The sequence below is a fragment of the Drosophila melanogaster genome, chromosome X (genome assembly GCF_000001215.4).
Source record: "Drosophila melanogaster chromosome X".
Lineage (NCBI taxonomy): Eukaryota > Metazoa > Arthropoda > Insecta > Diptera > Drosophilidae > Drosophila > Drosophila melanogaster.
In genome coordinates, this window is record NC_004354.4 from 21,435,962 (window position 1) to 21,463,496 (window position 27,535).

At 40.8% G+C, this 27,535-nt stretch overlaps 1 protein-coding gene across 5 annotated transcripts in view, besides 2 other annotated features; it reads right to left on the minus strand.

Annotated features, from left to right (window-relative positions):
- DIP-beta (Dpr-interacting protein beta) overlaps positions 1-21,777 on the minus strand; it is a 35,624-nt gene extending 13,847 nt beyond the window's left edge. The window contains exons 1-3 of one of the 5 annotated variants that reach the window (NM_001144754.2): positions 21,590-21,777; positions 6,461-6,764; positions 5,624-5,793 (exon numbers count right to left, since the gene is read on the minus strand). In NM_001144754.2, the coding sequence (NP_001138226.1) occupies positions 5,624-5,793; positions 6,461-6,707 (417 nt within the window). In that variant the 5' untranslated portion in view covers positions 6,708-6,764; positions 21,590-21,777. Of the gene's footprint in view, positions 1-4,813; positions 5,794-6,460; positions 6,765-21,504 lie in introns of those variants that run through there. The other 4 variants (NM_001298591.1, NM_001144753.2, NM_167755.2 and 1 more) reach the window with 4 other exon arrangements.
- Positions 16,208-16,635: a mobile genetic element.
- Positions 21,778-22,793: 1,016 nt separating the features above from the next.
- Positions 22,794-27,535: part of a mobile genetic element that runs on past the window's edge.

Here is a 27,535-nt window from a genome sequence, read left to right on the forward strand (position 1 = left end):
ACAGGAAAAGTTTCGAGGACATTATATTTAGTTAATGCCATTGTGGGCAACATTCGCGCGTTGTCGCGTTGTTGGGTTGTTTGGTTACCCGAGCGTTAAGATTGTCCAATGTTGGTGTCGATTTCAACGAACGCAGGTTCACCGGATCATATGGTTATTGAATTAACACCAGGTTGAGTTGGGCATCGAACATTCGTCGGTTAAGTTAAGTACGGTTGTTGAAGAAACACCAAATGTGTTGTTGAATATTGTGAAATGTTAGCATTGTTGTTTTTTCAATATTATTTATTGTTTGGGGTACACGGTTTATTGGAGTGTTGAGCAGGGGTGGGATTTAAATTGTGTGACGGATTTCCCAAGGTTGGCCATTTGCACCAGTGTCGTTGCAATGGATTCAAAGGAACCGGCAGTAGTGTTGATAGTCAGTTTCGTTTCAGATTTGAGGTCGTTGTTGTATTGTGTTGTTGGAGTAGCATTGTTATTGGTATTTTTGTTGTTGTCATCGTCAGATGTCAGCGCAATTTGACGCCATTTCCATTTCGCACAGGAGCAGTGGAGGAGTTTTTTGCAAGTTTTTGGTTTTGGGGTGGGATGGGTGGGTTTTTTTTGGGTTGGGGGGTTTTTGTTTTTTTTTCGGTGGTTTTGGCATCGAGAGCAGATGGTTAGAATCATTGTTGGTGGTGTTGTTATGGTCGGTGGATATGAAAAGGGATATTTCAAGTGCAATTAGTGGAATTGGGTTTGTGGTTTTCGGGTTTCGGTTTTCGGTTTTCAGCGTCCATCGTTGGCCATTTGGCGAATGGATTTTAGTGTGTTTTTTGTTGATATGGGTTTTAGTTTGTGCGCGTGTGTGTGTGTGTGGAGAGAAGAACATTCAACAATTAGTTAACATATTGCGCTTATGCAATCGCGTCTTATTTCTTATGCGTTTCTATACATGTTCTTTTCCTTTTGTTTGTAACCAAAGATAAAACAAACGTACATACAATTGGAAGTAACGCTCACATGTGCATGATACACACACAGAGATAGTGTGAGAGAAAAAGAGATAGTCTGACAGACAGAAACGAAGGGAAAGGAAACACAAGAGTCATGAATTATGGGTGCAGTTGGCGGTGCGTTGTAAAGCGGCTAATCAGTTGGCATTAACATCGCATGCACAATTAGAAAAAAGAGTGGATGAACGTCAAGGGAAGAGGATGGGTACTGGGAAAACGACTAAAAGGATAAATATGAGTGCACGTATGTATGGTGCAGGCAGGCAAACGTTGCAACACTCGCAATGCTCCCCCATTCCACTAATCCCAGCACCGCCCCGTTCCCGCCCAGCTTCTCTACGCCGCCTAGTTTTAATTAACATTATGATGTCCCGGACTGAGAGCAGTCTAGGGGTTTTAGCTAATAGGCTTAAGCGGCTTTGTGCGGACGAAACGAAACGGGTTTCGCTAATCCGGAAAGTGGAACGGGGAAGGGGAACGGCGACGGAGGAAGGAAACGGGAACGGTGGAAAAGGAACTGATGAACGATAAAGTCGGCTCGGTACACTCAGGGGAAAACTGGACATATAGGCTTTGTACGAGTATTACGAAAAATCTTCTAACCTGTACGAATTTTTTCCATTTCCGAATGGTGTCTTCGCGGCTTAGAATTCCCAAGTCATTATTCTGAGGAAGTAGCGTATATATATGGCTTTAAGAAAAAAGTTTTCAATTAACAGTTTAATTTTTAAGCCTATTTATTTGGTAACTCATGGCGATTTTGATTTGAAATTTTGTTTTTAAGTATTTCGAAGGTCACCAAACAATTAGAGCCCTTGGCTTACATTTTCAAATATCACATTTATTTATTTGATGATAGCACATTTATTTATTTGATGAAAAGGTGTTTAAAAATGAGCTGGACTAGTATTTATTTAAAAGCGAATATTAAATCGCCCAAGCGTTAAGAAGACAATTTAATGGAAATATGTATTTTACGATGAATTTAATATGGAAAACTATTAGTCAATGTAGCCTAATCTTTCCCATTCTCTATGTAAAAGCTAGAAAATAATAATCAAAACTTTACCAAATTCTCGTGCTTCTGTTAAATATTTCAATTTGTTCCTATATTTACGACTTTGTCAAACTTTTGTTCAAGAATACTGCGTTAATATATCCTTTGGTGTATTTAATGAATGCCTCTATCCTCATTTAAGTAACGCAATTCTTTGTAAGCTGCAAAGCACAAAGTGCAGATGCAAAACCATTGCAAAACACTGTGTTGAATCTCTAAAAGCTAGAAGCTAAAATCCACATGGCCCTGGGTCCTTTTTGAATTCGCTGCTGATTGATACAACTTTTGACTAAAAAGTGATAAAATATTTGCCATTAGTCCTTTGTGATCCGCAAACCAGGCAGCCGTTTTGCACGTTTACATTGTAGCGGGTCCAGCAATCCAATAAGCAGGAATGCCAATACAGCTGAGACCCATACCTCGCATTACGTTTTTTTCCTCGTTTTTTATTGAGTGTGTCAATAGCGGTACGTTCGGTGGGTGTGGGGTTGGTGTTGCAAGGTGACTGCTCGGAAATGTGGGGCGGATGGTGCGGGGGTACGGGTGATGGGTTATGAGCCCTCTTGGAAAATAAATACCCATGGACGGCAGCCAGGACGAACGTTTGATGTTGCAGCGCGACGGCGGCACTGGCGTTTTATTTATTTACTCAATAAAGCAAATTTATTGAGTAATGCATGGATGGGATGGGAAGGCCGGGGGCTCTTTGGAGGGTTGGGGATTTCAAACAAAGGCTCAAACGGATTGTGACGAAAATCAGGCAAACAAAGAGTGGGCCAACAAAAAATCTGAGCGGAGAAGTGGATATGTAAAACGGATTGCAAAAAATTTTCAAATGTAAATGCAAATAAAGCGAGCAAAGTCATAAAGTAAATCTACAGTTACTACATGGACAACACACTACTATATAAAGTACAACGCTCACGCACACACAAACACATTCGCACACACTCACACACCAGCACTCTCATGGATTATATTGTACATACGTAAGTTATATGCATATACAAAAATTGTGCAAAGTTTGTTTCGGTTTGAACTCGGTGCGCTTGAATTTATTTTTATTAATATTTTTCTGTATTTTACTAACCAAAAATAAAAACAGTAAAAGATGCCCGAGAATTTGGGCTAAAAACGAACCGAAAAGCGGAAAGAAAAGTACAAACAGAGGGACAGAGATAGAGATAGACCCGGAGTGCGAGTGCGACCGAGAGGGTAGCATACAAATGAAACAATGCCAATGCCATCGCATTGTTTGCAGATGATGGATGAGCAGCAGAAGTCGCGTTTAGCAAATTCATCCAAAGTTTTCTATGACATAAATCTTTAATTATGCAAAGCCGACGAGGAATTGAGTGAGTGCATTGCATGCGACTGCTTCAGATTGAATCCTGGTCACACTTGCCATTCTATGTTAGGGGAATGTTATGCTAAGCAGTCCCATTAATACGAAACCGGAAGATGTTATGGACCTGACCATTTGATCATGTCTGATTTAATGCTAGCTTAGATATAACCAGAAAACGAATGATCAGAATATGGTTATACTTCTATAAAAGAAATCGAATTTAACGTTAGTAAGCTTATTTCATTCTATCAGCAACAAAATTAATTGTAATTAAACTTTGGGGCATCCCATATTCTTCAATGTTAGCTATTATTCATCGCCTTGCCGTTTGTTTTATTACATTACGAAAACAACTTATTTGTTGGAATATATTTGTACTTTAAATGAAATGACATGGGGCATTACTACTCTCCTTTTTCTGTCCGCTTCAGCCATTTCATTGCAGTTTGGCTTTGTTCTCTTTGTTTTATTGAAACATCGAAGGATTTATATGATATGGCGTTTTTATTTATGATGCCATTTCGTTGATTAACACTCTTTGATGCGCGACGCAAACAGGCAGGGCGACAGGGACGGCGACATAGTCGGATAGTCGGACGAATGAAAGAGTGGTAGCGAGGACTACCAGATACCCTTTTTGATGGGGTTACATAAACTGTGGAACCTAGGAAAATGATCGAAGTCATGCATATTAGTTGATATCAAGGGGATTAAGTGGATAGATGTGACTAAATTTGGATAATCTCAATCTGAAAGTAAACCTTCGGCAGTTTTTATTATTGATTCAGAGAAAGAAATACCCCATTTGAATTTCGTTTAATGGGTATTCCAGATACTGTGGGCATTGTACACTTAAAAACGCATTTAAATCGAATGCATCGAAAATTGAAACGGAAAGAATTTAACAGAAGACATTTTACAGAATTTGACCGACAGGGTCATATTCAAAGTTGTTGTTTGGTTTCACGGGAATATTTTCTCTTCGATGATTTCGATACGATTACTCTAGGTAATAGGTATTTAATGAATATTACAAAAGAATTCATGAACTTTGTTCATGAAAATGGACATGAAATGCTTAGATAATTTGAAACTCCTTTTAATTTTTGTATGCATTTGTAAGTAAAAATTATCAATTACCAATCGAGCTTCGTATGCCTACTCATGGAATTTAACAATCATATAAAATCTCATGTTGTACGCTTAGAACGAATGACTTTTGCGATTAAGGGATAACCAGGCTTTAAAGAGATTAAATCCTCGCTGATACAACGACTTAATTTGTTTTCATTGTTTACGCAGTGCGATGCGACCTCATATACATGTACATGTATGTATGTAAGTACAGCCCCCTGGGATGCGCTGAATAAAAGCTATTTCGCATTTATTATTGTAATATTAATTTTTTTTGTGTTTTAACGATTCACGATTGTTTATTGTTGTTAACAACAATCGCTTTCAGCTGGTAGTTTTTGTGCGCTGCTCTTTTATCGCTTAAATTCTTTGGCACAATGCCGGAGTCGGGAACCCGGATCCCCGGATCCCCGGGTCCCCGGACTCCCCGCTTTGTGAGTGTTATAAATTAAATGTGAGTGCTAATAATAATATAATACGATGATAAAAACAATAAGGTATGCATATTTCGTTTTCGGTTTCGCATCGCACAAATTGTGTCATGTTTATTTAAATTTATTTTGATGCCGCTGTTCGATTCGTCGATGCGATTCAAATCGATTCGAAATCGATTCAATGCGATTGTTGAAATTTTCGCTACTGTTATTGTTTGGTCCTTTTGCCTCAGTCGTTGCTGTTGCTGTTGCTGTTGCTGTGCATCGAGGCGTTTAATATGCAGAGTGCTCTATATACATATTTTTTGTGGGTACTATATATATAGTAAATATTGTATGGTGCTATGATTGTTATACTGGTAGTTAACTATAGATATGCGTATAATAGGAATAGGTGCGCTTAACGGTTACATAATTGCGATAATTGTGGTGCAGTTGGGAACTCGTTATTGTTATTGGTGCCTTTTAGATTGGAAAATCGTTAAAACTGTATTAGTTATATGCATATTGTGCACTTGAAATGACAAATCAAACAGAACGAAAGAGATCGGGGACAAAACGAAAGGAGTTGAAACGAAACGAAACGAACCGGAACTAATCGAAACGGAACGGAAGTTGAGAATTCAACGCTGCGCTTGAAACCGATACATACCTTGGCTGGGGCTGACGAACCGTCACCACTCACCCGATGACCACCGAGGTTGTTCACCACGCACGTGAAGGTCGCGTCCCGACCTTGGGCGATGGTCACGTTCTCCAGCGGAATCACAAAGTCCGGCTCGAAGGCGCCCACTGAGGAGATTTTGTTCGAAACGGTAAGATCTTCATTTCAATTGACATTTCCATGAAGAGAAGACATTGATTGAACAATTAACACAATTTCGATCAAATTTACATATGCTATGTGTTGTGCGTGCGTGTAAGTTGTAAGGATGTTTATGTGTGCGTGTGAGCAATAGTGCACAGAGGAGAAAAATGTATGTCCAATTTAACAAACATCACAAAAAGGGAAATCCCGCTTTCTTTTTGTCTTTTTAAAATGACTTGAAATGTTTCGTCAACGCAATGTTAATGCCATAGAATCATAAAGAAATCCATAGAATTTTTGTACGGCTATTCGGGTATTCTATTTACATAGTATAGCCGTGTCTTAAAAAAGTGTTGTTTCATTTTTCTCCGTGTATATGCTTCTGTGCCAGTGGATTAGTGTCAATAGCGAGCGGTCTGTTAACGATAGGCAAATCAATATGGTTAAGCTAAACAAACCAATTAGGTCGATAACTGCAATCGACCTAAACGGGAAAATCAAGCAGGCATAACGTAGTTAAAGCTGGAATACAGGTAAATCGATTAAAGTCAAGTGGTCGATTACCATATTCTAGCCATTCGATAGTGCAGGATTATCGTAATAACGGAAGCAAAGCGAAAACATTAATCGGCATTTGCCCAGCGCCAGAGCTCGTTGATTTCAGGATCTGTCATCACTTACCAATGCAGTTACCGAGCAAGAGCAGTAGCAATAGCTGCCACCGAATAGCTGGACCACACCCACTTCCGGTACCAGTTCCCGTTCCTAATCCCACCAATCCCGAACCTGATGCAATCTCGAGCTGCGCCAGCTTGCGATGTTTGGCTACTTGGGACAATTTTGGTGAAAATTTGGTAGTATGCTCCTGGCTACAGCTGATGTCGGCGATCCGCTCGCCGCTCTCCTTCACCACCAGCAAGTTCATCATAATACTGTCCTAGCTTCCATTAGCATGACTTCTCATGTGTTTACTTTGATGGGGATGCTGAAATAAGTTATAAGTCAAAATTAGGAATTTAGTAGTACATATATGCTTCACGGAAAATTTCTTTTATTTTCACTATACTTATATCGAATGATTGTATAATTCAATATATTTGATTCACAGTAATTAAATACAAATAATAGGTAAGAGTATATATGTACATATATCGAACGAAAAGTACACCGATCGATTTAATTTCCCTTTTCCCCCCATCCAAATAGTAAGCAATAGAGTGCCACTCAGTTATCCACAAAAGGAACACCGATTAACTCTAATTAGCTTAATAAAGGTCTTTCACTTTAAGCACTCCTTTCTTTGCCTTTCTAATGCTTGTTTGTCTCCATTTCCGTTCACATTTTCTGCATTGTCAAATTGTCAAAATAAAGAATCTAAATAAACGTACGTACATATTGCACTATTTGCCATGGTATCTGGTTTCTGGTAGCTTGTATATTGCATCTTGTATCTTGTGGCTGTATTATCTATTGACAGAGAGTTGCATGCCCAGTGTGGCAACTAGTCGACAGAGCACCAGGACTCCGGGGACCTGGCTCCAGGGACTTCAGACGACGAGCTGCCTCGCCTTTGTTTGGCGACGCCAACTTTTTTATTGCCAGAACGGAGGAGCGAACGAAGGATCGGCGGTAGGATTTTTAAAGGCAACAAAGAGCGACAACCTTTTGAGTACAGAGGGAAAACGTCTTTTCATGTGGATAGGGTAAAGCGTTTTACACCCTCCACTCGAAGAGTTTATTATTACACCAGGTTCGTTTAAAATTTCTTAGCAAGCAGAATGAATCGTCGTAACCCATATTATCAGGTGTACATATTGTACATTGTAGGTCAGTAACATTTGGCGGTGAATGTAAAGGGCTACGAATATGGAATTATGTAAGTATGCCTATTGCTCTGCGAGTAACGGATAGAAAGATGTGCCTAAATACTTTTTCAATATTATAAATATCTCTGCAATGCTATCCGTAAAGATATCTCATATCTCAAACAAGGTAAGTCAGTCAGTGTATTCAAAAGGTTAAATATGTAATAAGTTATTGATATAGCTGAGTCTTTTGACACAATATTTTTCATGGTTTTCTAACATGTATCTTGTTCTTCTTGCCATGCCACTAGATCCTTTCACAAAGCCGAAGGACAGCGTAGCGCTGGGTAAAGCGGAGCCCGCACGTGCCGCTATTTACATTTGCACGTAATAAATTCAGAGAGCGAAGGACGAGAACTAGGAGTCGTAACAGGATATGTGCCGGAAGTGCATATGCCGGCTGTCGTTTGGCTTCCTCGTCCTTCAGCCTCGTCCTCTCGTCCTCTCTCTTTCGAAGGACACCAACACGGACACCAACACGGACACAGACACGGACACGGACACGGACCAACGTGTTGCATTCTCCTTTGCAGCGGCACACATATTTACATTGACGAAATTTAATGAGCTCACAAAAGCTGGTCCCAAATATTTGAGCTGCGATGTCTGGATCAAAGCCAGCACATTGGCGTGGGGACGTGTGCCAGGGGTTTTATTGAAAACGTGTCCTATCTGTCGCCCATGTCCAATCCTAGCTCCTCAGCACTTAGTCCTCGTTCCTTGTCGCCCCACAATAATCTTCTGATGTCGCCTATGCGGGCGTCTTTTGTGCACTCGTCACTCAAACACTTTCCACACTCTGTTCACTTGTCACAGTTGGCGTTCCAGTTTGGTGGCCCAGCCAGTTGAGATCGCCAAATGATATAGGTGGGTATAGTACCGATACCAGAGGACAACCCCAATTCCATATATAAATAATTGTTTGACTGCACCATGAGTGAGACAGTTGGCGCAACTGGATTCTCGGATATTTACCAATTAATCACTATTGTGCTTGGTTGAATAATTACATGAATTAATTTATTGTTAGCAAATACTCAACCAAACAAGGACTTATTTCATTACTATGCTTTATCCTAGCTGAACAGCGAAAAGTTATTACATATTTTCAGTTTTGATAAGTAATTGGATTAAAATTGAGAAGGTACAAAAAACTTGTCCACTTCATTTAGTTTTCATGCACTTCTTCTCAATTTATTCTCGTTGCCTTATTAAAAACATGATTATAGCTACGTAAAGAAATTCACAAAAAATTCAGTTTATTCACTGAAAGTGCATAATACCCATACCCAATACCCAAAATACTCAGGCATATTTACTTGATACTGAGCTTTTGGCCGGAATTGGTTAAATAAAAACTGTGGGAGAATGTAAAAAATATTCCTTAAATAAATCTGGTGTCCTTTAAAAATGTGTACATGTGCCGCGTGGAGGGCGCATTTACTTTACGCTGCACTTTCGACGGAACAAATTGAATTACCGGGGATAATACTATATTGATTTTGGGCTGCACACAGGGAAAGTTAACAATATAGTTGAAAATTACCTTGTAACAGGGCAAATTGACATTTCTGTCGGGTGCACTCTTATTAGGGTCAGGTGAAATGGGTAGCAGCCGGTGGCCTCCTTTTGCCAGCTCAACAGGCATTTCGGGCTTTTAATTGAAACAAAGTGCCATGGCTGAGACTCAATATTAGAGTAAATATTGCCGGTGCCTCGAAATAATATTTCTTGAAGAGGGACAGGGGATAACGAGATATCAGGCTCAGGAAGCCTAATATAGTTTCTGTTTGTGCAGAAGGCGAACGGAAATTGCTGGCTATTAATTGTTTTGCTTGTTGCCTAAGTGGCATTCTCCAGATGCAAGGAACCCACGTGTTCTTTTCGTGATTTTTCCGGCAGCAAAATATTTTCCTCTCTGCTTCCCCTGCCGAAAACTTTAAGTAAATCAGTTTGTGTTTGCGGCCAAGTATGCTTGTGTGCTTTTGTTGCTGACATTTAAAATTACACACTTGGGAATGCCAAGTTTTGCTTCAAAGTAAACAGAATTAAGCAGATAGTTTGGTGGGATAGTGGGTGGCTGAGGGGCAGATGACTACTGGCCATCGACTGGCCATGGAACGTGCTCATTTCCCTCACTTTCCCAACCAATTTCCCTCAACGTGGTCGTTGTCATGGTCAGCAAAACTTACTTCTCGCGGCGCTTTTGGAAATGGGGACAGAGATTTCTGGGGGCTGAAATGGGCTTGGACATCGCTGAACAACTGGTATAACTGTATTTGCTTAACATCTAACAAGCACACACACCGAGAATTCCACATGCCATAGTTGTGTGTGTGTGTATGAAATCCAAATATCTAGCAATCGAGCTGACTATTTGGTACCCCTTAACCAAATGTTCTGTACCAATTTCTTTCAAGTGTTTTCAAAAATATATACATATATATGTTTATGTATTGCCAAAGCGACATGTGCTCAAACCATGTGAAAAATATCGTAATCTTTTGCTAATATTGAGTATTTTTCAATTTAACGGATAAATAGCATTATAGTTGCCAATGTTATGCATAATCCAAAACCAGAAACCATAAGCCAAGGCCCATGTGCTCATTAGCTGCGATTCGAGCTCCTGCTGCTCAGATACTTCGCACAACAATGCAGCAAACCGTTTGACTTGCCCCAACCATTGTTGAAAGACCCCCCCCCCCCCCATATACCCCGCCCTTGGAATGGCCCACATGCACCTCGTGTTAGTCTGGGACTTTAGTGCTGATGCGACAAATTTCCGAGACACTGGGACATGTGGCAAAGTGTAAATGAGCAGTCCAGGCCAGAGATTCTCGCCTCGTGTGGCCAGCGGCGCACCAGTAGTTGGGGCGGGGGCTGGTGCTCTCTAGCCCCATGACACGCCCCGTGACACACCCCCGCTGGCCAGATCTAGAAAATGCCTGAATATGCGTGGGTGTCAACTGGTCCGCATGCACGAGAAAAATGCCAGTTCGTGTCATATTTTTATTTGCTGGCACAACTCCCAGTTTTTCACCAACTTTCCACCTCTTTGGCTCTGTCGTTTGTTACTTGCCCACGCCCATCGCCCACCGCCCACCGCCCACCGTCCACCGCCCATTGCCCACCACGCCTTGTGGTCTAATTGACCGCTTTGGCTTTGGCTTTCGCTTTGGCTTTGGCTTTAACTTCAATATCATCTCTACCAACCTGACCTGGCGGCCATTGAGCCGGCTAAAAGGAGGTGTAGAGTGGGTCGGGGCAGTTGATATGCCACGACCATGGCTGGACAATTGTCGTATTGGCCTGATCCTTAGTTATCCTTAGTTATGCTGTGTGTGCCCGCGCTCAAGTGGAAAAGTGCCTTACTACGAGATGGGAATGGAAAAGGAAGTCGAAAGCCCAGATCTGAGGATTTGTTTTCCCGTTTTGCGGCCACTTCTTAGCCGCAAATCTCTTTAATTGAGTCCCTAGGGTTGTGAGGTATTTTTAATTGAACGTAAGTTCAGATTTCTAAATCTCGTAGAGGGATTTTAGAAACTGTATAAATTTTGTCTGTATGTTTTGATATCGATAATTATTGCGCGGTGATATGGAGTACCATACTTAGTAAATTTTAGAAGGGATGCTTTTAGAATTTATTAGATTTCGATTGAAAATGAACTGCTAGAACGTTTCCCTGGACAACGGCAATGAAGCGAAAATCCCGAGTCACTTGGCACCCAGTGAGTCCATGACCCATTATCCATCCGCTCCGTTGGCCCCAGTCCTCAATCTCTATGTTCTATGCTCTATTCTCCACTCTGCACTCTTCAATCCCCAATCCGCAAACCCCAATCCGTAATCCGTAATAAGCTCTATCAATAGCCGGCCAAGTCAATAAGCGACCAAGGAGCAACGGCTCAGCTGAGTTCAGGATTCGGTTTGGCTGAGTTGAGTGAAGGCAATTGCCGTCAAGTGCCAAATAAAGGCATAACTCGGCAGTCAGGACACGACATCCGACCTGCCCAAAAGGATATGGCCACGAAGATGAGACGACGAGGGGCGAACGGGCCGAAACTTACGGCATAAAGATGGAAACTTGTAAATGGGCAAATAAAATGGAAATGAATATAACAAAGTCTCCGACGCGGAGTCTTTCGCCATCGGAGCTCTTCCGCCCTGTTTTCCCCAAATAAAAAGCTGACAAGCAGCTTACGTAAATAATGTCAACGCAACAATAAAAATAATAAACGAATTAGCTGCTTATTCAAGGACCATGACCCGAGGGCTCTTGGTAAAAAAAGCGGGTGCTAAGGTCGCACAAAAAGGCAAATCCCCCGGACAAACATTTAAATTGACTTGGCGACTGAGAGCGCGACTGAGAGCGCTTTCAAAGAGCGACCCCGCAACGCGCAACCCCAGGACTCCAGCGAGTCCTGTGACTCCTGCGACACTTGTAACTCTAGTCTATTTGTCTGCGCTGGATGGAAGTGGTGAATGGAGAATGGCGAATGGTGAATGGCGAATGGTGAATGGTGAATGCTGAACGGGAAATGGTAAATGGGAAGCGGAAAAGCGGCGACGGGTACAAGGACGTTAAGATGTTTATGGCTTGTCAAGGATTATTGTTATCACCAGCTAGCCAGGTATGCAAACAAACGACTTTGTGCCCCTGTCCCGCGTCGCCCAAAAAAGCTGAGAAGCTGCTTTTTCCAGCTTTCCACGCTCCTGTCATGTAATTGCCGTGTAACAGAGATGGCAACCGAGAGCCACAGATCCCCGACAGACTATCCTCAGACTGGGTGAAGGGTCGGGAATGAGCCGGGATGAGGGTACACCCCATGTCTGGTTGGAGCCACAGCTTCAGTTTTAATCTTGCCCAACTCGAGTCAGAGAAAACAACAAAAAAAAAAAAAAGGGGGGGGGGGAAAATAAAAAAGCGAAAAGAAAAACTAAAATGTTATTAGAGCTGCGAAAATGAGAGTGGGTACGCAGTGAGGGGTATTCCGAGGTAGCTTTGTTGTGGATTCAGTTTCTACGAAGGTGTAAAATAAACAATAGAAAGGGGTTTGAGCTAAGACTCAATTGAAAAAGGGTTCCATTGGTTTTTCAATGTAACACTTTAATTGTGTATAAATTAATTTGGGCCGCCGAAGAAGAATAACATTCATTACATTATATTTCATAAATATAACCTACACAGTTTTCTAGATGAGAACGCAATGTAATTAGTTGAAAATGCATTATCTATAAAGATATATTTAAATCTATGAATCGTTTTATTGTTTAAAATTGATTTCTCATTGCTAAGCTTCGATACATTTCGGCTAGAGGTAATCATGGGTCCATTCCTATCCTGCCGGAAAAGCAATTTATGAGCAGCAGACTTCGCCCAACTCTTGCCCATTTTCGGCTGCCGACGAAGCGGAGCGGAGTGGATGGTGGAAATGGAGCAGATGGAGAAAGCGAAGATCGAGTTGGACACGGAGCTGGAGGTGGAGTGGGAGCAGGAGCGCCGAAAAGCTGGCAAGTCATGAACTGTGACAAAAGGATTACAAGGAGGATTCTGGCGGAGGTGGTTTCGTGGTTGTGGCCAGTGCAGTTTGTAGGTTAAATGAGATTAATTCCGAGATTAAGCAGGAACACAACAATGGCCGCCGTGGGGATCTGGATGTCCATTCCCTGGACAAGTGTGTGTGTGTGTGTGTGTGTGTGTGTGTGTGTGTGTGTGTGTGTGTGTGTGTGTGCTAACACCCCTTCACACTTATCCTGTCTGCTGCCTTTCAATTCATTCGCTCGCCTGTCGATTTAGCCAACGTGCAAATTTATTAGATTAACAGCAAATATCAAATAGGAAATTAACTGTCGTCTGGACACCCAATGGAGTGCGATGGCTAGTGGGTGGGTCATTGGACTGTCCACCGCTTGTCCACCTGTCCCGCACTCAAGCGACTGTCACTCTGCGGTTGATGTCTGTCAGTCTGTCTGTCTGGCCGTTTGTGTTTCTTTGTCGCCCGTTGACATGCAGAAATCCGATTGCTGGGGCGAATATTCATTCGAATTTCGTTATTTCTGGACTCTGTGTTTACCTGGTCCCTTGTTTGCCAACGAAATATTGCCTACTTCTTGGGGCAGGCAAAGGGCATGGATATGTGGGCTAGGTGTTGTCCATCTATGAGGGCACATAATCAGGTCACAAAGTGCTGCCCACTGCTCAGAACTGACTTAATGGCGAAACAATGTAATCTGTGATTGATAGTCGCTGGAAAGGCTGTTCAGAACATGTCACAGATTATTTGAATGTGCGTCCAGTGTTAGTGTTTGGGAATAAATGCTTGATGTTTGAAAACAACGATCAGCTGCCTCAAACACGAACTTGCAAAACTTTCCCGTTTGCGAATATCAAAATTGTATTTAAAACATTTTAGCAGCTCGTATGTGTACATTTCTACACTGTTCATTAATTAACAAAAACACTTTCCACAGCAAACGGGTCCGCAGCAAATGGCATTTATCGTGTGGGTACTGTATTCTCGTGGTGACAGGCTGTGAATTTGCCCAACAATTTGCTAACATTTCGTGTGTCGACTCCAAGTCCATCAGGAAGGAGATGCCAGCAGCAGAGAGCGGATGAGGTGGTGCAGCACCATAGACGAGCATAGAGCAAGTGACAAGTGTCAGGAGCAGGAGCAGGAGCAGCAGGAGCAGGAGCAGGAGCTGGAGCTGGTTTAGGTGGGATGCGTTGGGTCTGTGTGGGGTCAACTGGGGTAACCACTTGGGGCATGCGGATGTGTATTAAATGCTACAAATAGCTGAATCCCATTCAATAGAGAGGAAAACGCTGAGGTCAACTCTACAAATGGCAAGCAAAACATGACTCGCTGACTTGTTGCTGTTGTTTTTGCTCTTGCTCTTGCTCTTTCTCTAGCTGTGTGGGTGTAAGCATGTGTGTGTGGTGTGCTTGTGTGCGGCTGGCGCGTGGATGCGCGTGTGTGTGCAATGCAATGAGTCAACGTCGCAAGGACACATCCTTTTTCATGTCGAAGAAAGAGATCGAGAGAGCGGGCAGAGCGAGAGGATGGAAACCGCAAACGAAAGCAGGGCTTGCCATATGCATATGTGTGTGCTTGCACTGGGAAAAAATTTCTAGGTGCATCATGTATCTAAATCTATCTAAAATAAAAGATTTAGATTTAGAAGATGTTATTTCTTGTACTGCCAAGGGATTTGTCTATTGCGATATTAAAAGTAATGTTAAAAGTTGGCGAATTGCTTATATTCAGCAATGTGAAAGCGTTCATCAGGGAAAGGAATTTTTCTCAGAACCAATCAAAGTACTTATTTGAATATACTTTTTTGTCAGTGTGTGTGCGTTGGTGCGGCCTGTGCGAGGTGGGCGTAGTGGGGGCGTGTTCCTGCATGTCCCGATTTTGTCAGTTGAAAAGGGTTCAGACAAATTTTTAAATTAATGACAAAACGAGCACCGCGAGACAAAAATGGTTTGGGATATGGGGAGGAATTTCGCTTTTGCACCACACCGCAGTTTGTTTGCCAATGGAAAATCGTTTTAATTAAATTTCGTGGCCAGTTGGCAATGCCAGGCGGCAACAACAGCAGATTTACAACAAAAGCAATGAACTTGCAATTGCCTGTAGAATTTACTCCATATTATTTATAAACACCGCTGTAGAATTGTTGGGGCCCCTTTGTTGTTTGCCAAAAGCAAATGGAAATGGCCATTTGATTTGAGTCCCCGTTTTGCAATAAATACCCACCGACTGTGCGAATCAATCAATGCGAAAATGCCTTTCATGGCCCCCCAGTTAATCAACATTATACTCTTCTTTGTCTTTTTAAAGAGCCCCTAAGTTTCAATATTAATTTCGATTAAATCGACTTTAATTATGGCCAAAGCTAAGCTGTGCCTCGATGTCTGCAAATATTTGCCATCAAGTGTGAAATATCTTTGGCAAGCCATAACTGCCAAAGGGCTCATACTTACTCAATTTACTGGGAAGCCACAAGCTAAATTCGGCTTAGGCCCATACTTGAGGAAGGTACTTTAATCAGGCCAAAAATACTCGCATATGTATGTTGATACCTGCACACGCACGTCTGTATATTTATTACACTTAATATATGGCACTGCTGCCATGCATTAAGTTGTTCGCTTTCTTGTTTCGGCCTTTATTGTTGATATTCAACTGAATATTTGTGTCGACATTTTTGCGAGCGAATCTAATCAAAATTCAAGTGGCCTACCGCCAAGTACACCCCCCCCCCCCACACACACACACAGCACTCTGTGCTCTATTTGATTTTTGCCCGATGCAAATATTGTGTAAATGATCAGCTTGCTTATTGCAGCTACACATGCGAAATATGCGGGGGAAGGTGGCATGCAAGACTTTCGAAAATAGCTTAAATGGGTGTTGAAATTGTGTAAAGCGGAGAAGGGAGCCTAGATACATCGATACATCTTGTGTTTATGCAATACACTTTTCACGTTTTTCCTTTTTTCGCATGAAAAGTAGCAATTCGTGAGTGCATACGTTACTCGTAGAGTAAAAGGGTATACTAGATTCATTGAAAAGTATGTAACAGGCAGAAGGAAGCGTTTCCAACTATATAATATTTAATATACAATATATATATATATACATTCTTGATCAGGATCAATATCCGAGTCGATCTAGCCATGTCTGTCTGTCCGTATGAACGTAGAGATCTCACCGCAAGATTGTTCTACCAATGTTGCCACGTCCACTATAAATCCTTCAAACCGCACAAAATTGCCACGCCCACACTTTTGAAAAATGTATTGACATTTTTTGATTTGGAAAACAAATTTTTGCCATACCCATTCTAACCCATTTTTCAACAATTTTTAAATTTTGTCTTATTTGATATCGAAATACTAGAAAAATTTCGCGTTGCCCTTCTCAAACTAGATAAGTAACGGGTATCTGATAGTCGGGGAACTCGACCATAGCATTCTCTCTTCCGTTTCTCAACAGTACGGAAATTGAATATGAATTCGGACTAAATAGGTAACTTTCAATCTTTTTAATTAAGGTGTCAGTAAAAAAATAAGAAATTATACTCATCCTTTATCGTACTTCATGCACTATTTTGACTTAAAAATGTTTTATTATTATTGTCATTATCATTTAGTAGACTTATTTTGAAACCAATTTAGATCAAAAGTTTTGGTTTGTGGCATAAGGAGGAACATACTTGATTTTATGCTTTCAAGTCATAATTAACCCGTAGGTACAGCCTTAGTAACAATTGAGCTACGCCTTATTTAAATTTAATATTCGATTAAAAAATCCATCAAAAATGCTGTTTTATAGTTTTCACACTAGGACTAAGAGTAATATTTTACGAATATGAATTGAACAGATATTTATTTTTAAAAATCAGTACCTATGGGAGCGTTTTTCAGACATATTTTCTCGATACAGACGATATTCCGTACTGTAATCTTCAATTTAGGCATGTTATTATTTATACATACTTATTTATAAATGCCAATTGAGCATTTTGCAGAATGCATTTAAAGACAAAATTTCTATTTATTTCGAAAAAGTTCTATAGTTTGCCTATAAACGATTTACTCGAGTGCTCATCTTTACTTTTATAATGGCCAATTACTTTTGTAAATTTCAATAATATTTTTGTTTTTCGCGTGCAGACCAGATATACTTCTCATTATTTTATTCTATTGTACGTGCGCAGTTGATCTTTTCAATTTTCCTGCAACAGCTATAGTTTTTTTTTTGTATTTCCCAGAATGCATTTGCCCCCTTCTTGGCTTCTCCACCAACTCCCTTTGCTATTTACCTGTTGTCTTGCTGGCTAATTTCTGTTGTCAAATTGCCCTCGCTTTTCTATGCATTCTGTTCCTGCTCAACTACATTACGCATTCGCAGCGTGGTCTGTTGGGGAAAAGCTTTTGCCATTGCCATTTCTCGGTTTTGTTGCAGTGGCATTATTATTTTATTTTTTTTTTCACTTAAAGCAACTGAAACCGTCGCGCTCCGGCATTTCCTCTCAATTGTTTGTGCAATTTTCTTTTAATGTATGGAAAATATTTCTTTTATTATGTTGCTGCTGCCGCCGTTGTTTGCCTTTTGTTAATGTGCAAGTGCTGGTTGGTTGTGGTTTGCTTTGTTGGCCATCCAAACCTCGTCCTTAACCATTTGCTGCCCTAGCGCCAACTCTCACATGTGTAACCATTCGCCACTGATGCGTTTTTAATTGTGTTTGTTTCCGCTTCTCTGTGACACGTCATTTATTAGCACACAAAAACGGAAATCAAGCTGCTTTAAGAACTTTTTTCCTTCACTCCACCAAACATACATATATCTTCAGTGGGGTCTCGATCAATCTTGGGGTTAAATATGTATCGCAGCCTGATTTATTCGCTGACATTTTGCATTATATGCAGGAGCCATTCTCTGCTGCGTTTGCCTTCGCCGGAAAACAAAAACAAAAACAGAAAAAAAAAAATGAAACAAGCGAATGGGGTTATTTCCAACAGGATTCGGGGCGAATTGGGCAGCGGAACCGGGTCTGGACCAGAAAATAATGCTTGCGAAATTTCGTTTAATTTTCGGTTCGCGGTGGCCATTGTCGTCCTTTGTTCGACAATGTCTTTTGTTGCCGATTTTCCCCATAATAATTATTGTTCGAAATTTCATTTTGAATCAAAAAGAGGGGGTTCTGAAACCAAAATTTTGGGAAATATGATTCCATAATTTAATGTAGATTTGATTTGAACGCCTGCCAACTAATTGCAGGTAACATGAACAGTCACTTTTCCCAAAATTCATGTTCCCTTCTGTTGCACTTTGATGCCCGCATCATCAGTCAGCACTCGGATGGCTCGGACATATCCTATTTCCAAATAGCGCCGATTAAATGCCCTAGGCAGCCCGTCGTCAGTCAGTTTGCTCCTTTCGACATGGAAATCGGAGCTTCGCAATTCCGGACACAATGCAGAGTGCATCCGACTTGGAGTGTCGCAGTAAATTTTACTCGAATTTATTGTTATCACTGGGCTTCGATTGTTTGGTTACATAACCTACCTACTTATCTATTCATATGTACATAACTTGTTTCGCTTAGACCCAATAAGCCGACATTTAAATATCCTTTTAAAGTCTCAAAAGGTTCGTCAGAATCGGAGACAAAGTAGCTTGAAAAGTAAATGTATTATGAGGGCAAACTACAGTTTCAATTAGAACTCATTTTTAATTATACCCCTAAGGGCTAGGTAAATGGAGGATGTGGCATACATTATTTTGACGGTAACATTGTAATGAGTGGATGCAAACAATTTTTGGCATGTGAATGGATAGTGATAATGAAATATTCCCCTCCACCTTCAACAAGATTTAAAGCCTGAATCTGAAAAGCAGACAGGTTCTAGGCTTATGGGCGCCAAGCAAAAATGTCTTTGGCGTTCTGTAGGGGCTTGCAAGATAATTAGAAAAATAATATTTTAAAACCTTTTTTAAATTTATAATTAAGTACTCAGGTTCTTTTAAGTGACTACGTTTACTCTAAGTAACTGAGTTTATATGTGGAAGTGTTTCAAATTCATTTCTGATAATTAAATTTGGAGATCATCATATATTTCGGTTCCAATGTGAGCCAGTTCAGGGTCAGTTCAGACCAATACAAATAGTTCCATAGGCGCAGAACTCGCACACAATTCCTCTGTGCTCAGTACAAAGATCGAGAAATATTTCCAATCTCCCAGACGCAGCACAAAACCAAAGATCCCTTTTCTATTATGAATTCGGATGGATTCCATTCGGATTTTATAAGATATTAGTTGATTAACCACTAGACACGGCGGACAAGGAGTCGCGAAGCTTCTTGCCTTGGTTCCGGTTAACCAGATGGAATCGAGATGAGTCTCAGTCAAATTTCAAATTAATGCTAACTGAAGTGCATGACTTTTTTTGTGTTGACCGAGATGCCAAAATTTGGCAATGGCTTTGGGAAGTTTCGGGGAATTTCTCGACAGGCAAACAAAAAAAATTAGGTATTTCGGAAGTATGCATTGTATACATTTTGCAAAAAGGGTTCCCAAATATAATGACAAAATGTTGCACATAAATTTTGATTATTCGAGACCAATAATAAAATTAATTACGTTCCCAAAGTAAAGTTTCCCAAAAAAAAACCATTAATAAAGATTTTGGAAAATTGCGTTTACAATTTTCTCTGTGCACTTTGAAGCTTGAGATTTCCTGTGCCCAAAAAGGTCCAAATTTACATTTGCCGCATAAAGCCCTTTCATTTGCCTCTTTGCTCTTTTTGTGTGCCACTGCATACATTTTACACACTTCATTATTTAATATAAAATGCATCCTCACACGCACACCTGCGCACAAGGGAAGACAATTGCTGGGCAAGGCGATGCGAATGAGTAAAAACGTTATTTAATTAATTAATTTTCATTAAAAACACGACAAAATGCGACGGCTGGTGGGTGGGGAGCGGATGGTTGCGAACAGGGTCGCAGAGGGGCGCAGAGGGGCGTGGCTGGACGGCGCAGGACATTAAAGGACGAGCAGATGCCTGCTCCTTCCTTGTCCTGTCACGCTGGCTGTCATTTACAATTTTAATCTCGCTGTGCAGCAGTTTAGCTTAAGTTCGGACGTCGGGATAATGAGCGGCCAGGTCCGCGCTTAAGGATAATGGAGCCTGCAGCTGGACAGTACTCCCTGTCCCACTCCATCTGTAATTAAAAAATCGCGCATGCAGCCAGCACTCCCTTCACCTGGTCGAATAAGGGCCAACGACCAAGTTGGCTCACAAATTTCATGGCTAATAAATCACTTTTAATATTAATAAAACATAAATCATTGCCAACTAAAAACTTGGCCTGCTAGTTGGATGCTGCAGTCTCATTTTGGCGCCTTTTGTTCGATGGCAAAAAGTTTCGGAGGAGTCTTCCAGAAAAGGTACCTCAAGAATGTGCCAAACTGGTGGCGGATGGCGAGGGATGAGCGAGAGATTGAATGGGGTTTTAAAGTTCAGGTGGGTGAAAGTTCTTGAAGGAAATCAGAAACACAAAAAGGGTTCAAAGCAATACATGGATACCGGATTTAAAATAAAATTGAATTCGGATCGTCTTACAAACCACTAAAAAAGATATTGAAAACCTTACTTAATTTTTGCAATGTGTAATGTATGCTATCATATTATATAAAATATATAATTACAAACAATTAAAAACGAAAAGAACACAAGCTGACAGTTTTATAATTATGTTAAACAATTTATCAAATCGTTAGTATGCGACAAAATGTACGATATGATTTTGACCATAAAAGGTGACTACATTTTCCCCACACGAAGGTATAAAGATAGTTGTTTTTGGGAAAAAAAACTGGCAAAAGTTAATTTGCAACTTGGCAAATCAACTGTTTTATTTACTGAAAACAAGAAACGAGAATAAAGGATTCCAACGAGTGACGAGTGACTCACATAAATGCAAACAAAGAAAGTTAATGTTAGAAAACGGAAAGGACATAGAAATTCAATGAACTGAAAAGGAATTCACTCATGAACAGTCGAGAGAATTCGCAAGAAAACAACTCGATTGGTGTAACAATTGGTTGAAAGGCTGAGAAAAGAAAGGGAATGCTAACATACCACCGATAATGCAATTGACAAATGAGTGAACAAGCGTATGTGAAATGATTTAGGCAGCGATCGACGGGCAATGGAGTAAAGGACTAAACGAGGGATTGGCTTCACCTCACTAGTGTAGTAATTTCTAAATACGCAGTCACAGCTCACATCGTATGCTTCGCGAAAAACTTTTGAATTTTTGGGTCTTAGAATTACCTTGTTCGAAAAAACAAGCAAAGCTTCGAAACTAGTCCAAAGCACTGGCCAACACTAAAAAAAAACTTGAAAATAATCAACTAACACTTGTCAAAAACTCTTCTCTCGACTTTCAGCTAGAGTAATTGTATCATTGTATCGTTGTTGTTTCGCGCCACTCGAAACCCGTTTTCGAAACTTTGGAATTTTTAGTTTGAAACTGAGTCCTTTCGTGTCTCGAATCCACTGGACTGAACTGAACCGACGCGCTAGGAAGTTGCCCGAGCACTGAACCTGTCGCACCAAGCGCGTTTCGCATTGGGCCGACCCAGCGCAATGTGCTCGTCCTTCGGCAGCACGGCCATCCCGATTTCCCAATTTCCCGACTTCCGATGTCCTGGCACTGTGGAGTCCCGTGTCCCGTGCCTGCCATCCCGAGGCCAGCCGAAATGCTTCCGAAGGACGAGCTCGTGTGGCGGACGAAGGCGTCAGTGCTTGTCCTCTGGCAACATGTTGCCAGCAACATTTAGAAGCTGGTAAATTTACTAGAGCAATTGCCTTAACTTAAAACGCAGAGATCTGCATAAGTGGTTAGTTTTGCCCAGTTGATTATTATTGGTTGAAAAACATTCTAAAAGAAAAGAAAAACGAGTTAAAGTTATACAGAAACCAATTGCTGAAATATAAAAGGCTGTATGTTTTACCAAGAGCTAGTTTTTCGGTTGTTCGCTTTCATCATTTTTCAAATGGGATATAACATTGTTAGCTGTTTTGGAATACATATAGAATTTATATCAGCCGACTTTTGACGATATTTTAAGCCTTACCTTGTGCAAAAAATTAGGAAAAGTCAAAGAAAGACGAAAGCATATTGAAAATAAATCGAACGTTAGAAAATATATCTTTATTTTGCTTGATCACTTTTTAAAACATATTAATTAAATTTCCAAAAAAAGATTTTAATGAATGCGACTATCGGATATTTATTAATCACCTAAGGACTGTGCAAGGGAGATGGAAAGGTGGAAGCAAGCAGAAGTCTCAATAGACTTAACTTTTACTTAATTTACTTTACATAGGTTGCAATAGTTCGATTAAGGCAGTTTTTGTTGTTGAAAAAATAGGAACATTTTAGCTAGACATTAACGACAACTGTAACTATAACGTTTGAAGATAACTTGTAAGACTAGTCACTAGTTTTTATACACTTCCTTCTGCTTCTGTTACATACATACTTGTCAACGACTCCAGATTGCATTGTTTCTTAGCTAGGTTAGGTAACAAAACTTGTTTTGAGCACATCATCTTATTTTATTTATTTATTTAACAAAATTAAATATAGTATACAATACTAAACCTAATTAAATTTAATGAGTACTAGCTACGGGGGCCTTCGACTCGAGACTTATGGGTTAATTGCTTTATATAATAAACTTAGCTTTTTGGACAAATTTGTAAATTTTTGAGATATTTTCACAGGATGGGATACTTAAACAATTCGAGAGACTATGTGTACCAAATAAGTGAGATCTAATTGAGTGCAATTGACTGCAGGCGTTGAGAATATGGTCAACGGTGAGCTCGTCCCCGCATAGTTGGCATGTTGGTCGCGCCGATCTCGTCAGTAAGTGTTGATGTGTGGATTGGGTGTGCCCGATGCGTAGACGGATAAAGGTCGCGCATTCCCGTTTATGTACGTTCGTTGGTGGCTTGAACATGATGCAATTCGGATTGATAGACTGGTACCTGTGCATGAAGAGTGCCCATTCGGAGAGTTTCCTTTCTTTGAGGTATAACTTGATTCGACTTTTTAGGTCCTTGGAGTTAAACGGAGTGAACAGGATTGATGGTGTAAGCCTCATCTCTTGGGCGGCTTTGTCAGCAAGTTCATTCCCATGAATACCTTGATGACTGGGAACCCAGAGTAAGGTGATTTTTTTTGGGTGAGAACTTAGAATGTGCCTAACTTCTTGTGTTGTGGGGTCATTATGGTTCCAGTTGCGTATAGCGGAAAGAGAGGAGAGGCTGTCTGTGCAGATAACAGATTTTCCAGCGTTTTTGGAAGCGAATTGGCATGCTTTGAGAATGGCGAAAGCTTCGGCTGTAAATATGGAGTTGTAGGACGGAAGCCTACCTCCTGCAATTATTTTACGGTTAGAGTCAACGACCGCAAAAGTAGTTGCGCCGGTGACTTTAGAACCATCGGTGTAGATCCAGTTTTTCACACCAAGATCTTCTTGTGCGCTCATAAAACGTTTTTGGTATTCTAGGCGACCTGTATCCTTTTTGGCAGCATTGTATATTTGAAGGTTTATGTTAGGCTGTTTGGAACCCCAAAGTGCTGGCGATTTGAAGGGCCTCCTGGGCTTAGGCAGGGGAAGGTCAAGTAGCTTGATGTAGTTGGCGCAACGTCTTAGGGTGGATATGCACTTGAATTTCCGTTTTTGTTTAAATATGGCTCCGAAGTCTTTGGTTAGCAGGCAGTTTGACGTGGTGTACAGCTTCGGGATAAGCATCAATGTAGTTTCTTCTACGCGTGATTGGATACTCGGGAGACCCGATTCTGCCAATGTGCACGCTACTGGAGATGTGGGAAATGCGTGAATGGCGCGACGGACCGCTCCGTGATATGGGACTTGTAGCTTTTTTAAGTGTGATTTAGCACACCAACCGAAGATTGGCAGTCCGTAGTCAATTTTAGATAGCATTAAAGCGCGCGTAATATCTATGAGAGTCTTAATATGTATGTAAGAATATTTAGATGATAGAAATTTAATAATGTTAAATCTAGTTTCCAGTTGTTTTCTTAGAGTCTGACAGTGCTGTTTAAAAAGTAGTTTGGAGTCGAAGGTTATCCCCAAGATTTTTAAAAAATTTACATCTTTTATTGTGCGGCTGTTAAAGACAATGTCGGAAAGGTTGCAACGTTGTTTCCGACAGATATGTAAAGTTTGGCATTTTTCAATGGCAAGAGAGGCCCCAGAGGTTGCTCCCCACGAGTTAATTTCTTGCAATATTTCTAAGAATTTTTCTCTAACTGTGTTAATATTTTTTATTTTAGTAAAGATTATTGCGTCGTCTGCGTATAGTGAGATGTAAATATCTTTATGCCGAGTTACAATGTCATTTATGTCTTCAATAGCTATCATAAATAAAACCACCGAAAGTGGCGAACCCTGCGGGATTCCATTGTGTAAAATGTGGGAGTTCGATGTGACATTGTTTATTCGAACCCTGAAGGACCGATTGGTCATGAAGGCTTTAATAAGGTTATAAAGCCTAGGACCAATGCCCCAGCGCTCGAGTCTGCAAAGTACGGCGTGAATCCCCACGCGATCGAAGGCTCTTTCAAAATCCGTCGCCAAGATAGAGACGTGATTTTTGGTCGAAAGAGCGTTCGACGCGAAGTGTTGGATACGCAATAACGCGTCCATCGTGCTATGATTACTTTTAAAGGCAACTTGATTATGGGAAATTAGGTTGTGGCGTTTAATGAACCAGGTAAGTCTTTGTGCTATTATTTTTTCTAGTGTTTTTCCCAGACAGGATAACAGAGAGATTGGACGGTAGCTGTTAATATCGGAAGGGGGTTTGTTAGGTTTTGATATAGGGATAATGATAGCCGATCTCCATGTATGTGGGTATTTTCCAGTGGTTAATATTTGATTAAAAATGTCTAAAAGTTTTGTTTTTAGGTGGGGAGATAGGTTTTTGAGCATAGGGTATGATACTCTGTCAGCCCCAGGGCTTTTCCCTTTTGCTTTTGCTACTGAATTTTCTATTTCGAGCAATGTGAAATTGGAATCTAAGGATGTAGCCGATGGGGAAAGTGAGTCGATGGCATAGGGCTCTGAAAGATACCGATTTTTTACTCGTATATATTCTGCTGAAAAATTTTGGTCAGAAGAGTATTTAGACCAAGATAAGGCAAACTCTTCGGCGATATCAAATGATCCAGTTAGGGTACCCGAGTTGGATTTGATATATTTGAACGGAGTGGGAGGGATGCCGGCTAGGCGTTTTATATCTGACCAGACCTTTTTTGTGGAGGATACTGGGGAGATTTTGGAAGTAAATTTTTCAAGGGAGTTACGCTTGGCCGAAAGTACAGCTTTTTTGAAAAGCGCGTTTGCTTTTTTGTATCGGATAAGGTTTGTATCATTCGTATTGGCTTTGTAGGACGAGAACAAGCGTTGCTTTTGGTCCCTAAGCTGTTGAAGGATAGCGTTCCACCATGGCACCTTGGCTTTGTGGATCACCCTTTTCGTTTGGGGAATGCTATAGTTTGCAGCTGAACGTATGACTTTCGTCATTTGTGCGACTTGCTGATTTAGGCAACCGACCGTCCAATATGCTGCTGATTTTTCGCAACTTTCGTTAAAGCGTTTCCAGTTCGCTTGGTCTGTCTTGTATTTAGGCAGGGGTAAAGTGTTATCGGGACGGGTAGGTGTGTTTATGTGGATGGTTATGGGAAAGTGGTCACTTCCATGGAGATTATCTGATATAGACCAGCTGCACATATGGGCTATCTGTGGAGATATCAGTGAGATATCAATGTGGGTGAACGTATTGTGAGTTGAAAGGTGAGTCGGGGAACCGTCGTTAAGAACAATTAGGCTGTTTTCAAGAATTACGGTTTCAATTTTTTTACCCCTTGTATTTGTGCGAGGTGAACCCCATAAAGGACTCCATGAGTTAAGATCACCCAGGAGTATTGTGGATCCGTTAAGATTTTGAAGAATTTCTGATATGTCAGAAGATGAAAAAATTTGACTTGGTGGGATGTACGCATTAACAATATTAATGACCTGTTCAAAATTAAGCTGCAGTGCGGAGCAGAGTATGCTGGAGTTAATGTTACGGTATGTATGTGGGACATTCCTTTTAATAAGAACACCAATGCCTTGTTTGGCTGAGGTGTTATAAGAAAAATTGTGGAAGTAACCACTATATTCTTTGGGGCAAATAAAATTTGTAGAATTACATGGAAGGTTGGTTTCCTGCAAAAATACAATATCGGGTGCATGGTCTTTTATGAGTAGTGTCAGTTCGTTGTAATTATTAAAAATGCCGTGGATGTTCCATTGTAATATAGTAATTGTCATGATTAAAAATTTTTTTTTTTTTATTTATTGTTTTTTGTTGGACTGTTATTAATTTGTGGTGTGTGTATATGAAGGTAAGGGTGAGAGGATCAGGACTAGGAATCGGGATCGTCCATAGTGTCTGAGTCTGTTGTGTTGATTTTTGTTTGTAGATTTGAGGTTTGTGAAGCAATTGATTCGTTTGAGTTGGATCTTGAGGTCATTAACGTATTGTTGTCGTCGTTGTAGGTTTGTCCTAATAGAGCGTTTGCTTCCGCCCTAAGGGAGCGAGATCGTTCGATGCATGTTTTTTTTAGGTAAGAGAAATCAGTTTTGTCAGAGGTGCTTGGGGAGGAAGTAAGATTCTCTTCGAGATTCAAAGAGTTCGTCCGAGAAGTGGGATACGTTGGTGAGAGCGGAGCTGGTACTTTTGTCGAGCTGGTGGGCAAGTCGGTGTTTGTAATCGTGTTAGGGTTTCGGGGTTTTTTGACAAGCATCACGGATGATGTGCTTTGGTTTGCGACGGTCGAGTAGGTAAGCGTGGGGTTATTTGTTGTGTTTTGTTGTTGTTTTAGTATAGTGCGAGCTTCATGGAAACTGCATTTTTTGCTTGTTTTGATGTGGAGCAGTTGTTTTTGTGTTTGGTATTGTGGGCATTCGGGTGAGGAGGCTGGATGTTGGCCGGTGCAGTTTGCACAGAAAATGCGAGTGCATGGCACGGGAAGGTGGGGAGCGAGATTGCATGATACACAGGCAGGTGGGTTTTTGCAGTGCTTTGATGTGTGTCCTAATAATTGACAAGACTTACATCTCATCGGGTTGGGTATATATTCTGACACCTTAACTGTGTGCCAGGAAACCGTTAGTTTACTGGGAAGAGTGAAACGGTCGAACGTTACGAGAACTTTTCCAAAAGGTTTGGGGGTGCCGTCGATCATTTTGGTAAATTTAAATACGCTGTGTACATT